The following is a 13895-nucleotide window of genomic DNA, read 5'->3' as shown; positions in this document are numbered from 1 at the left end:
GGGGCGGAGCAGACTCTGGGGACTGGGGGCGGAGCCCCAGCTAACCAAAAGCTAATCTAATATATAAAATTGAAAGTGACTATGTGACTTCGTAACTTCTTGAACCACCCGACTAATCTCAATCAATTTTTCAGCATGAGGTTTAGAACTGGGAAGTTATTTATCATTTCATTTTGACGGTAGAACTTAGGGAGGAGGACGGGAGGAAATACATATAAAAATAAATAAAACTTAACTCTTGAACCACCCGACTCATTTTGATCAAACTTTCAATGTAGATGAGGTTCGAGCCTAAGATGATTTTCATCATTTTACTTTGACGGTGCAACGTAGAGGAAGTGGAGCGGAAGATATATTTTTAAAATATGAAAATGACTCTTGAACCATCCGACTGATCTCGGTCAAATTTTAAAAAGTAAATGAGGTTCGAGCTGGGATAGTTTTTATCATTTCACTTCAACGGTGTGACTAAGGGGAGGAGGAGATATATATAATAGATTGAAAATGACCGATATTAGTGTCGAATCCTTAGTTTTCGGGGTCGCAGAGATGAACAATGACACTTCCGATGCCGTTTAAATCCACATTCAGCTCTCATTAGTACCCCTAAGGGAGGATGTGACATAAAAATAATTATGCCCTTTATGTCTAAAATGAAACTTTTCCTTCCCGTGCGAAGAACGGACATTCTGCTAGTGCTATGTAAGTAAATATGAAATTCTAAAAGTCAACATTTTAAGAATTTTCATCAGTTCTCCAAAACTGTTTCTGGTACCAGGTAGCGTTCTCACCTTTCTAAAGCAAACTGTACCTACAGTTTACGCAGGTCACACCCTTATAATTTAAATTATTATTAATAAAAATGAAGCAAATGTGTCGTGATGTCGTGGCCTTTCAGTGTCGTCAGTCAAGAAAGTTTGCGAACCACTGGATAACCCATTACATTTTTTTTCAAAGCACATTTCCTTTTATTTTTTATTTTATTTTATTTTATTTTATTTATTTATTTATTTATTTTTATTTATTTATTTATTTATTTATTTTTTGTAGCACTTATGACACTACTACGATGAAGTTAAGGGAAATTACTGGTATTTTGTTTCTGTTATGTTTAGTTTGAAGTTATGATGCTGATAACTTTTCAAACTTTCGTACAAAAGGGAAAATTTCAATCAACAGTGCCAATTTTACACATACATTTCATATCTCTGGAATAGTTTGCGATATCAAATTGATGTAAGCAGTATTAGGTTTCTTACAACTACTGAAAGTCATTTACGTGATTTAATTTTATTACATACATTTTTCTGTGCATTACTGGCATGTATGGCCTTAGCCCCGAGATGTATGAGGGATGACATTCCTCGGCAAGCTCAGAGCTCCTCCGTGGCTAAGCGGTTAGCGTACGCGCCTTTGGCACGGAAGACCCGGGTCCGACTCCCGGCGGGAGCTTATGTGGTTGGGATTCCACGTTAATCAGTAGGTCCACGTCTCATATAGCTTCGCTGCTGAAAAGGTACGTTAAACTCAAAATCTGCTCTGCTGCTCGGCAAGCTCGGGAAGGGAGAAAGAAGGCCTTGGAGTTGTGTGTTAGATACCATCCTGGTATTTACCTGGTTTGAATGAGAAAACTCATGAAAATCTCCCAGAATTGCTTACCTGAAAAAGCTGTTGCACCTCTTCGACCAAGTGTCCCTACCTGGAATCGAACCCAGGCTCGCATCGAAGATGAGAACGTTATCGACTATCGTAACACGGGGTCACTATGTGATTGGATGTGATACTTATTTAAGCACTTGATACAGGGCCCACTTTTTGCGGCCATTTTTAAAACGGTGGCCCAAATCGAAAATTGTTTCCTACAAAAGTTGTTTCGTTTTTTAAGGACTACCGAATGAGGTATGATTCAATACATGTTCCCATTTGAAAATTTAAAGTTGGCCCCGTTGAAGGAGGGCCCTGGGAGTCACCACAACAACACCGTGTGAATATATATATATATATATATATATATATATATATATATATATATATATATATATATATATATATATATATATATACGAGGAAGGATCAGAAAATAAGATTAAAGGCCGATATTTCCTGTTATAGAGGAATGAGGAGTGAGAGGTAATTTTAATACATGGAGTTGGCAACTGTGCAGTTTCAGCTATCCGCCACCTACGGCGTTAGTTGTAGGTAAACACAAATGTCGACTGGAAAACTGGTCTGTTCAGTAATTCGATTTTTGTGGGTGAAACATGTAACCGCGACTGAAATTCACCGGCAGCTGATAGAGGTTTACCGAGAGACTGTAATGTCTCGTCAACATGTCGCGGAAGTTTGTGGCTGGTAGAGAAAACATCATCAACGAGAAGCGCAGTCCAGAAGCTGCTGTTAAAGCAGTTTCGTTGGGACATCATCGACCACCCTCCCTAGAGCCCGGACCTCGCTCCAAGCCTATTCCCGAACTTGAAGGAACACCTAGAAGCACGTAGCTTCGCTTCAGACTAGGAGCTCAAACACTTCATGACAACGTGACTGAACACGCAAGGACAGGCTTTTTACCAGGAGGGAATCTTCAAACTCATCCCACGATGCGACAGGTACCTTAACCAATATGCAGACTATGTCGAAAAATAACCTAATGTATGTACAATCTTTTGGCTGTATTGGTTGTATGAAATAATATTTACACGTTTCACTGTAAGCTTTGTAACCTTACTTTCTGAGCACTCCCTGCATGTTATGTTGGCAACACAATTAATATTGATATTCCTTAGTATGTCGAACAATATTCCCCTGTCAATATTTGCATGTTTTTCGTCTATCAATTTAAACTTACAAGGTTGTTTGAAGACAATTGGTCCACCCTGATAAGGGCTTCTTGATTCACAGGGGATAAGGACAAAATCTCGCGGCCGAAACACCGCCGCCCAAACTCTCGCCGGCCAAAACCTCGCGTGGCGAAAACCTCGCCGCCCAAAACCTCGCGTGGCCAAAACCTCGCCGCCCAAAACCTCGCGGGACAAAATCTCGCCGGGCCAAAACTTCACGCGGCCGAAACATCGCCGCCCAAACTCTCGCCGGCCAAAACCTCGCGTGGCGAAAACCTCGCCGCCCAAAACCTCGCGTGGCCAAAACCTCGCCGCCCAAAACCTAGCCGCCCAAAACCTCGCCACCCAAAACATCGCGTGGCCAAAACCTCGCCGCGAATGAAACTTTTCTTTAAAATTTACCCAACGAGTTTCTTAATATGCAATTCCACATTACAAATAATAATAATAATAATAGTGATAAAAATAATAATAATAATAATAATAATAATAATAAGAAGAAGAAGAAGAAGAAGAAGAAGATACAAAACATCGTGTGCGTGGGCTTTCTCGGGTTATTCCCGTTTCCTCCCACTTTCTTTATTCGATCATTTCCTTCATCCTGGTCATCTACGTCTCCTTTAACCTACAGGACATAATCAAGGGACGTCGTAAAAACTCATATATTATTTCATACTTTCATAAATATTATTAGATTTTTATTAAAATTTTAAGTTTTTGGATGTTCCAAAGTTCACGAAACTAACCCCGTTAGTTGTCATTACTTTTCTTATGCAGACTTTTCTTTCCCTACAACCAGTTTTAAAACATCCTGTCGCCCTACCTTCACATTGAAATCCTCTAATACAGAAATAGAATTTTCATATGGAATCGCGGGACTTGGTCAAACACCCGTGATACCTCTTTTGAAACAGCGTCTTTTATACCGTCATCCTTATCATCTGTTGGAACATTTACATTTTGGTCAGGCGAGATTTAGGGTATGGCGATATTTTGGGGCGCGAGGTTTTGGCAAGGCGAGGTTTTGGCCCGGCGAGATTTTGGCCCGCGACGTTTTGGGCGGCGAGGTTTTGGCCAGGCGGGATTTTGGCCAGGCAAGATTTTGTCCCGCGAGGTTCTGGGCGGCGAGGTTTTGGCCAGGCGAGGTTTCGGCCCGGCGAGATTTTGGGCCGCGAGGTTTTGGGAGGCAAGGTTTTGGCCAGGCGAGGTTTTGGTCCGCGAGGTTGTCGCCGCGAGGTTCTGGCCGCGAGGTTTTGTACCCAAACCGATTCACTTCCATGCATGCTCAAAATTAGAGATGGCCACAATTTTTTTTTTCGAAAAATATATTTTCGAAAACCGAAAAATTATCGAACAACTTTTTTTCCGAAAATGAAAAATATCTCGAAAAAACAAGAAACAAAAATTTGGGGGGGGGGTAAATTAAATGTCGACTAAAAGCAGGAATTCGTGTTATTATTTAGTTCAAAATATTTTGCTGTCCAGAATTCTGTCGAGGAATTTGAAGCTTAAAATACATAAAACGGTAATCATACCGTTGTTCTGTATGGTTGCGAAACATGGTCGCTTACTTTAAGGGACGAACGTAGACTGAAAATATTTGAGAACAAGATTCTAGGACGAATATTCGGACCCAATAGGGATGAGAATGGGTAATAGCAGAAATTTCATAACGAGAAACTGCGTAATTTATACCATTTACTAAACATTGCTAGGGTGATCAAGTCTAGAAGTCTCAGGTGGGAAGATCATGTAGCCAGAATGGAAAGAAGTAGGAACGCTTTCAAAGTTTTAACTGGAAGTCCAATTGGAAAACGGCCATTAGGAAGACCTAGGCACAGATGAGAGGACAATACAATTCCTGGATCTTGCAGAAATAGGAATACAGAATAGAAACTGTATCCAGTTGGTTAAAGGTAGAAATCAGTGGAGAGATTTTGTGAACGCGGCATTGAACCTCCGGGTTCCATAGGCCTTAGATTTAGTTAGTTTGTTTGTTTGTTTGTTAGTTAGTTATTGTTTCATTTATTTTTCTCTAAAACTAATCTAGCTAAAAGAACAATACACCAATATTAAATTTCAATTCTAAATATGTGATTACGTCCTAATAATAAGCAAAATAAGCACATTCATGTTTATCATAATCATTATCCATTATGAAATAATTCAATTAAAACAATATACTTTTAAGTTTACAATAAAACCATAAAATATTATTAAATATTATTGTAGAAATATGCTCAAATCTATTTGCAATCTCGGTTGCTATCCTTATTCTATTTTGAAATATTTAAATTCAACAGTTAAATCAGTGAATGTGTTGCACGGTAGCGACATCTATTTGCGTCAGGCAGGTTAGTGTAAATAGCGACACTTATTACCGAGATTTGCCGACCAACACAAGGGCTCTGCGTTACTCTAGTTCTGTTAAATTTTGACACATGCATGGTGGTACTCCAATTTCATCCGGATCTGGGAGTTAAGTGCTGTTAAAATAGTAATGGTGAAAGCAACTATCTTATGTGATATTTTTGGGTTGAAATACATCGGGATCAAGTGTTAAAGAAATCAAAAAAATATTGCAGCACTTTCACATTAATAAATTTTGTAAGAAAATCCATATGCCAAGAAAAGTATTTACGTGAAAGATTACAAAAACATAATACGTTTCGTTACGTACGTTGTCCTGGATTCGATTCCCGTTTGGGAAAGCACGAATAAAATTAATTTCACAATTATTCACTTTCATTAGTCATTAGTTTCCTTTAGCCTAAAGGGTATAACTGTGGAACGTTAAGGTAAAAACTAAATTGATTTCGTTGTTCGTTATTTGATATAAATGTCAAATATACGGTGCAAAGCTTTGATCATAGTAAGTAAAATGTAATACAAGTAATACCGGGCTTGTACTAACCGTAATACCGGGCTTGAGTTAACCGTAATACCGGACCCTTGCTGTTGACATAAGACGGTAAAATGATAGTTATGCTGGGACTATTCGTGTGTGTTATGATAAAATTGAATTTTTCTATTAACACTATCAGTTTTTGGTGACTGATACCTACGAAAGGAGTAAATTTTGATTTGAATTGTCAGTAGGGATGCGCACGAGACGAGACGAGACAGGATTTTCCTGACAAAATTCGAGTCGAGACAGGGCTCTTCCAATAGTAAAATATACATTTTTCGAGTCGAGACATCTCTTTTACAGCACATTTTCGAGACGAGACAGCCACAAATCTTGTCTCGTGCGCATCCCTAATTGTCACACCGAAACTGTTGTATAAATGACAGCAGATTTTACGTTTGCAAGATATACTTTAAACTTTTTTAGAAACTTTAAAAAAAGCCTTAAGCTTGATAATCCATCAAAGTGTCTTGCGTTTTGTGAAAAGTTGATTTCCAAAATCGAAGAGGATAAGAGTTTGTTGGAACTAATTATCATGAATAATGAAGTAGCGTTTCATTTATACGGTAAAGTCAACAGGTACAATATCCAGATATAGGAACCAAAGAATCACCTCGATATCATTAACGTAGAATTGGCAATTTTGAAGTGAATGTATTTTGTTCCGTTTCTAAGAGACGTGTGTTTTGCTTTTTATTTTATTTATTTATTTTTTTTATTTTTATTTTTATTTATTGATTTATTTATTTATTTTTTGAAGACACTATCGCGGGACAGGTGTACCTTGACATATTGGAAGGCTAGTTATTAAAACACCTCACGGAACAGGAGGAACAGGGTGTGACCGTCAGTCCGGCCACAAAACTACGTTTTTGGACGAACAGTGTATTCCTTCTTTAATTTTTATTCATGCAACGAAATTATTATTTTACTCATAGAAAAGAAAAGCTATTTTTCTTTTGGTGATAACTTCAACTCTTTCTTTGTCTGCAGGTGTTCTTCAGTCGCTCTTATCGTTTCTCACGATGGAACAAAGAACTTGTTTTTTTTAATACTACGCTTATCGTCTGGACTAAGTGCTTTGTAACAGCAGACTCATTTTTTTCTTTCCCTAAAAATAGTTACCAACTTATAGTTTTCATTGCCATGACTGTTCCATATATATTTTCTTCATAACATTTATTAAGATTGGGAATATTTTTGGACACGAAGTTGATATTGTGTGTGAACGAAATTTGTCGATTGTCATGTTCCCATATACTCATATTACGTCATCCTTCCTACCGTGAGAACAGTGTTCATGGCTCGCAGGAGTCGTAGGTGAAATGACTCATTCACACAATTACATACGTTCGCTCCTTTCCACTGAACTGTTTTACGTATAACAGTAGTGTATAAGAATCTAATAGCCATGGAAAGAATCTACTAGTTCAGACCGCAACACTTTTTTTTAACAATCACTTCCAAGTTTCGCTCCCACGGGACCAAAACAAATGTTGCCAGTGTCCTCCATTATAACGTCGTCATATTGGTATTGTGTATGAATGCAGAAAACTTTAACGTTTCTTTATTATTTTGTACAATGCACTACCAACCCGAAGTATAGCGAACGGGTTGTTCCCAAGCGTGAGTAGAAGCGAGGAGTGAGCCCAGGACGTCGAAGGAGGAAGAACGAAGAATCAGGAAGAACATTTTGTCACCATATTAATATAACCGAATGCGACGAAAACTTAAAAATATGTAAGAAGATTTTGACTTTCGTGTGAAGTTAACAAGTGAACGAATATCTTCTGGACATGTAGCATTTTTTGGAGTCAAAAAACTTCATCAACCAGTGCTTCCCGTATCTCCCCATTGCCTTTGTCATAATTACGCAGTGAAAGTCTCATCTCAGTGCGGATAGTAAATTTATAGTGCAAGTGATATCAATACAAGGGCTACGTTTCTAGTGCTCTTATATAGTGTACGCATATCTATCATGCAGCATTAAGTGCTTTATTTTTCATTATTTCGTTTATTTGATTGCAATGCAACTTCTTCTGTTTGAGCATTTAGCTCTATAAAGTGAAAATTTTGTGTGTTGTTAATATATATTTCTTATCCCACTCCGTATCCACGTATATGCATGTTTAATAAATAAGAATTCACCTGAGGAAATATTATCATCTTCATTCATGCGTGTGTGAATCCCTGCGAGCAGTCGGTCTGCCAATTACGTATATGTGTACGCATGCATACGTGAAAGTAAGTATAATACAACCGGAGTCTCAAAAGCACCAACATTACTCATGCCAAATCACTTGTTATATTTCAACATTGTCAATCTGCGCCTGAACAAGGTATGAGCCTGGAACAGAATTGTTATCAGCTGTTTTCTTAGGGAGTCCTTCGGAAGCCAGCACCCAAGGGAAACGGTATTTAGCAAGGGCTTCATTTTCCAACAAGACGGGGCGCCTCCACATTAACATACGAATGTCTGGGGATACTTACCGTAAAATGACCTATTAGGAAAATGGATTGATCGTGCGAAGGCCGCAGATAACACATTCTTCATATGGCTGCCACGTTTACCGGACGTCACAGTATGTTACTTCTTCTTGTGTATTTTCGTAAAGGACAATGTTTACATCTTGCACTTCCAGTTGAGTTGAAAAAATGAAATGTTTTAGTTTTACGTCCCATGATTATTCCAGCTAGACTAAAGGAGACAATGATGAAGAGAAATGAGTGAAGTGGTGTACCACGGACCGTCTCCAGTTGAGTTGAGTTTAACGTCTCGTTCAGCAGCGAGGCTATATGAGACATGGATCTAGAGATTAACGTGGAATCTGAACCATATGAACTCCCCTCGGGAATCGAACCCGGGTTTCCCACGCCAACTTGTACACTAACCGCTTAGCTACGGAGGAGCTCCCCTGCACTTCCAGCTACACTGTTACGAGTATAATTGAGAGGATGCCTTATCGAAAACATCAAGAACATCACACCAGACACGTTTGATAAGGTTTGGCAGGAATGGGTTCATCACTTGGAAGCCTGCCGTAATACTACTAGAACCCACATTGGGTGTATTTGAAGTCAGAACAAAACTTCAAACTTCCCTTTTTCCAATGACAATAAAATCGTGTATTTCGCTTCAGTATTACTGAAAATATTGTCTTCTGAAATGGTCCAGTAATTGAGTTGAGTTGATTTTGAGTTTAACGTCCCTTTCAACAGCGAGGCTATATGAGACGGGACTACTGATTAACGTGGAAACCGAACAACATGAGTTCCCACCGGGAATTGAACCCGGGTCTCTCAGGCCAAAGGCGGGTACGCTAACCGCTTAGCCACGAAGAAGTTCTTGTTCAGTGATTCGTAACCACTTTAGGAACGTCTTTCTTCTTTCTTTCTACCTTTACTTAGTGTTTGTAACTAACTCACCTTGCATGGCGCTAACACTTTTCTTAAAGGAATTTTTACAGTTCTTCCTCAACTCGTAGTCAAGAGACGATATACGACACTAATTGAATGATATTTCCGAAAGCCACCAACCTTCCAAGTCCAACTAAGAATAATTGTCTTACGTAGTAGGAGTTGACACTGAACACAGCCTTCTAAACACTGTTATTAGCAGAGATAACCTTACTTAAGACATATAATATAGACTCTTCGTTTTCTTGCAACTTGCTACTTTTGAGGCATTCTGGAAGAGACCTGTTTATTACATAACGACACTTAACCTTCCCTATATTTTGACTTTGAAAACAATTCAGTGTTGGTGACGTATTCATAATTAAAACCTTAAAACTACATTTCGAAATTTCAAGTTAAAATTGCAATAATTTGTATTCATAGACGCAAATTATTTTTCTGTACACAAAAGGAGTTTGTCAGGAGTTACCAGGTACTTAGCTTTCAGTTATCTCAAATAGCAGCTAAAGGTAAGTAAATACGTTTACAAACTATTTAGAATTTTCGTACTACGAACACTTTGAACAGACTGAATAACATATGGAGAAAATATCTGAAATAACTTTTCCTTTATAGTTTTGTTGTTTAAAAAAGAAATGGAAGAATCTTTTATGTTCTTACGTTTAGAAAAGTGAAGAAATATCTACTACTACTATTGTATAAGATTGTCCATCCTCCTCACTGTCCAATGACACACTCCCTAAAAAAATTGATCTACTGGACTGGTTCTCAACTGGTATACCGTGGCACGCTAGTATGCCGCGAGATTCAATGTCTGTGTGCCTCAGAACTTTTGATGCAATGTGACAATGAAAGTAGGAAATAACTAAAAAGTAATTTAAAGAAAAAGAACAAGAAAATTATTCCAAAAGGTTAAAAAAATATATTTATTTTCTAGACTTATTCAAGAATAGACACTAGGAATTAATGGGAACCTGCTGTAGTGTATCTAACACTTACGTAGTGTTTCGGGGGTACACTGGACAAAGGACTCTTTGCTGTGAGCAATAAAAGGTCAAAAGTTACTAGTTTCCTCAAAAATGCGCTAAGCTTGCCTACGCTCAAGAGTTAAGATTGTCTAGTCTTTAAAAGGTGTCGAGAAAGTGATGTTTCATCTCGGAAAATGTACCTGTCTCTATTAGGGGAGCTCTCTACACAATCAAGTGTATTATGGTTCCCTACAAGACAAGAGAGTTGAAGCTCTCTTGTCTCGAACAGGTGTTGTGAAACTGAAGTCTCGTTTCGGAAACTGTCAGTTCGTTCCAAGAAAATCAGTGACAAAAGTTCTTTCTGTTTGATAAAATTAGTTTTGTAAGTAACTTCTGAATGGAAGGACAATTTTCAGTATAGTTTTTGGTAAAAATAAAAAGAATGTAATTCTCTGTACGTTGCAGCCTGGGAAACGGTGTGCGTTTCACCGTTATTCACAAAATAAATTTTACTAAACGAAAAAAAAAACTTTTGTCGCTGACTGTACAGTTAGTCGCTAAGGTCCACTATACACTATGAGATAAATCCTAGGAAATATCTAAGGATTTTTCTTACGAAAAATGTTACTGCATATCTTGTAGGAAATCGGACCCTTTTGTGCCATACACGTGAAGATTTTTCCTGTTTCAGATCCTCCGAAGAGGTGCCAGGTCTCACAACTCATACCCGGCCAGCAATATTTTCCAGTGCCTTCTGCCTTGCATGTTTGTTGCGATAGAACATTGACTAAGTAATATATAAAAATGTATGCTTCTCGTACGCACTAATAAATGCGCAAATATCATCTTTGCTCCAGCTCATGATTCCTCGTTAAATATCGTGCACAGATCACTTCGTGTCGTGGGCAAATTGTTTTCATTTTCTTTCACCAGATGTCGCTTAAATCGAAGTCTTACGAATTTTCTTTCCGGGTGCCTTCCCACTTGCAACAGTCCTATTAGCGACAGGAACTGTTAACTGTCCTATGAGCGACCGATTCGATCTGTTAACTGCCCTATGAGTCACCGATTCGTTCATACTAAGATAATGGAAGAAGAGAAGGTTCTCTCTTCTTTAACTTGTTTTATGCTAATGTGATTTAGAACCTAACAAAATGCACTATGAAAAATTTCGCTCTACCTGAATTTAATACGTGAGAATGCTCTCATTACATTAACAATCTTTTATACGTTTTTCCTAATATTTTATTTTTGAATTAATTTCTATAAATACATTGACTCTATCAAGGAAAAAAACTAACTAAATATTTAGAATAGCTCCGCTTTTGTCTATGATTCTAATATAATCAAAAATTTAATGTTAAAATGATAAGTTTAGATTGAATATGTTTATGGCATAAGAAACAAATCAGAAAGAGGTAGGGGCACCCGAAGAAAATTTTCTAGGGAAGGGCATCTCCATGGTTGCTGGGGACCGCGGTGGCTCCATGGTAGAGCGTTCACCTCTGGTGCTTGGGGTTCCGGGTTCGATCCCAGCCCCTGCCAAGTGAACTTTGTGGTGGACAAACACCGTGTGCGTGGGTTTTCTCGGGGTTCTCCCGTTTCCTCCCACTTTCTTCATTCCACCATTTCATTCATTACTCATCATCACCGTCTCCTTTAGCCTAACCGGCATAACCGTGGGACGTAACACTCAAAGATTTCATTTCATTTTTCCATGGTTGCTGTATCTCGTCTGGTATATCTGTTATTTAATATACGTAGTTTGCTATATTACGTATACATTTTTGTGAGCCAGAGGGGCAACCCTTGCCTTCCCATCGGGCGCCCATAGAAAAAAAGGTGTTCACCATTTGAGGATATCAAAAAAATATTAAAAAACACGGTGTATTCGAAGAAATTATTACACAAGTTACAAATCTCTCGCAGGACTTAACAGTTCGTCTAGTTATAAGGGATTATTTCAGATTGCTACACGACAAGCTTTTACGTATAAGTCAAAACAAGGGAGGAAGGCAAATTAAGCAATTAGTTTACGTTTTAGTAGCTTACAATAGGGGGGAAGGTAGTTTAAAGAGTTTGTTTATCTTTTGGATTGTTTAGAGTGAACTGCATTGTAATTGGTGGGATTGGTTGAGAATAGCCAATCAGATGTAAGGGATCTCAAAAGCTATCTTTTATCATTGACATTTTTTAAAAATTTTATTCATAGAGTCTTAGGAAGTCTAAAAAGTAGGATAGATAGTTGGCGAAACTGTTACACGTTTAAGATTTTCAAAATAAAATATATTACTAGTGAGTAATTAGATTTGAATCAATTTAAGAACAGAAAACAGAGCTTTTGAAGAAAGAGGATATTACAACTGGATTTTCAATAATTACATAGGAATATACTTTTCATGGAAATATCCCTGTTGTCTCGTTAAGTTATTTGATATGTTTTATGTCAAATCTAACTCAAAATTAAAATAAGTTTTATTTGCACTCACAGTAGAGGAAATATATATTTGACGAACAGTATCACTGGCGCGTACATATTTCATACTAAGGTTGTTCGGGCGTTAATAACACCATAGGCAAACATATTTTACGAGATGGAATCATATCATCTTCCATCATCTCAATGTAAATGAATCGGTCGCTCATAGGACAGAAACAGTTCCTGTCGCTAATAGGACTGTCGCTTCTGGGACTAATTCTCTTTCCGAAATAGAGCATGCTCTAAACAAGAGAAATCTCGTAGGATCATTCAGATCATAGGAAATGACATGCACGTTGAGATTTTGACTAGGAAAAATCGTAAGAGATTTCCTAGGATTTATCTATAGTATATAGCAGACCTAACTTATAATCGACTTCGGGTACAACTGGTCGGTCGTAAGTTAGCCAGTTCGTAGCCTACTATATAGTACTTGCAGTACAGTGGACTGATCCACGGTTCACAGCCCCTCTTCTCGCGAACAAATCGGTTTACAAGTAAGTTTTGTGATTTTTTTTTTTCTTAGGCTCACGAACAATATTTCGAGCTACGAACAAATATACACACCTGTACAGCAAACTGAGGAGCTCAGTTGTGCTTTTGTGTGTTTGCCGTAAACATTATTTGTTAGTGCGATGTGCTCAAATATTATATTTTTCTTCTTTTTTCCGTAGTGTTCTTTTAGCCCTCGAAGTGGTTGGGCTAGTGCGAAGTTGGCCCAGCCACTTTTGTTGTGCCCTAACTCCTCATCGAGATCAGCGACAATTCTGAGAATTAGTCACTAATTAGCACTAATTCCGCACTAATTCCTGGCGTAAAAATTTTTCGATTCGCAGAAACTAGTGGGGCCAACTACATATCCATATACTGTCGTCCTTGAAAAAAAAAATCCTTTTCATTGTTATTCTTTACCACAGGAAAAAAACTCAAATATATTTATATATAAAATACAGTACCATGTTGTTTTCTATGGCTGGGACAGATTCATTTCAATGGATAAAAATAAATTCGGTTTAATGTCTCAAACTGGCATTTTAAGTTATTTTCTTTTTCAAAAATAAATATGTTGAAATCATACATTCAGTGAACATAATATTGTCAATTGATTTCAGATCTATTACTTTGATAACATTTTAAATTTGATTTTGCAAATCGATTAAGCATAATCTATTAGTTAGCATTAGTTCGGATCAGAAGGCTAGATTTTCTGGCAGAGGTTTAACCAGAGTTTCTTTTCCCAGTTTCTTCGGGCGAATGCTCAAACGTTAATGTTAATAATAGGATCT

At 37.8% G+C, this 13895-nt stretch overlaps 1 protein-coding gene across 1 annotated transcript in view; it reads right to left on the bottom strand.

The window, feature by feature from the left end:
* LOC145676997 (synaptic vesicle glycoprotein 2C-like) overlaps positions 1-9178 on the bottom strand; it is a 41482-nt gene extending 32304 nt beyond the window's left edge. The window contains exon 1 of the mRNA XM_081747715.1: positions 9172-9178. Within this exon, the coding sequence (XP_081603841.1) occupies positions 9172-9178 (7 nt within the window). The remainder of the gene's footprint in view (positions 1-9171) is intronic.
* Between the last annotated feature and the right edge of the window lie 4717 nt (positions 9179-13895).

Source organism: Thermobia domestica, unplaced genomic scaffold, assembly GCF_964235325.1.
Source record: "Thermobia domestica unplaced genomic scaffold, izTheDome1.hap1.1 HAP1_SCAFFOLD_514, whole genome shotgun sequence".
Lineage (NCBI taxonomy): Eukaryota > Metazoa > Arthropoda > Insecta > Zygentoma > Lepismatidae > Thermobia > Thermobia domestica.
The sequence above is the reverse complement of the archived record's forward strand: the minus strand, read 5'-3'. Positions and strand labels throughout refer to the sequence as shown.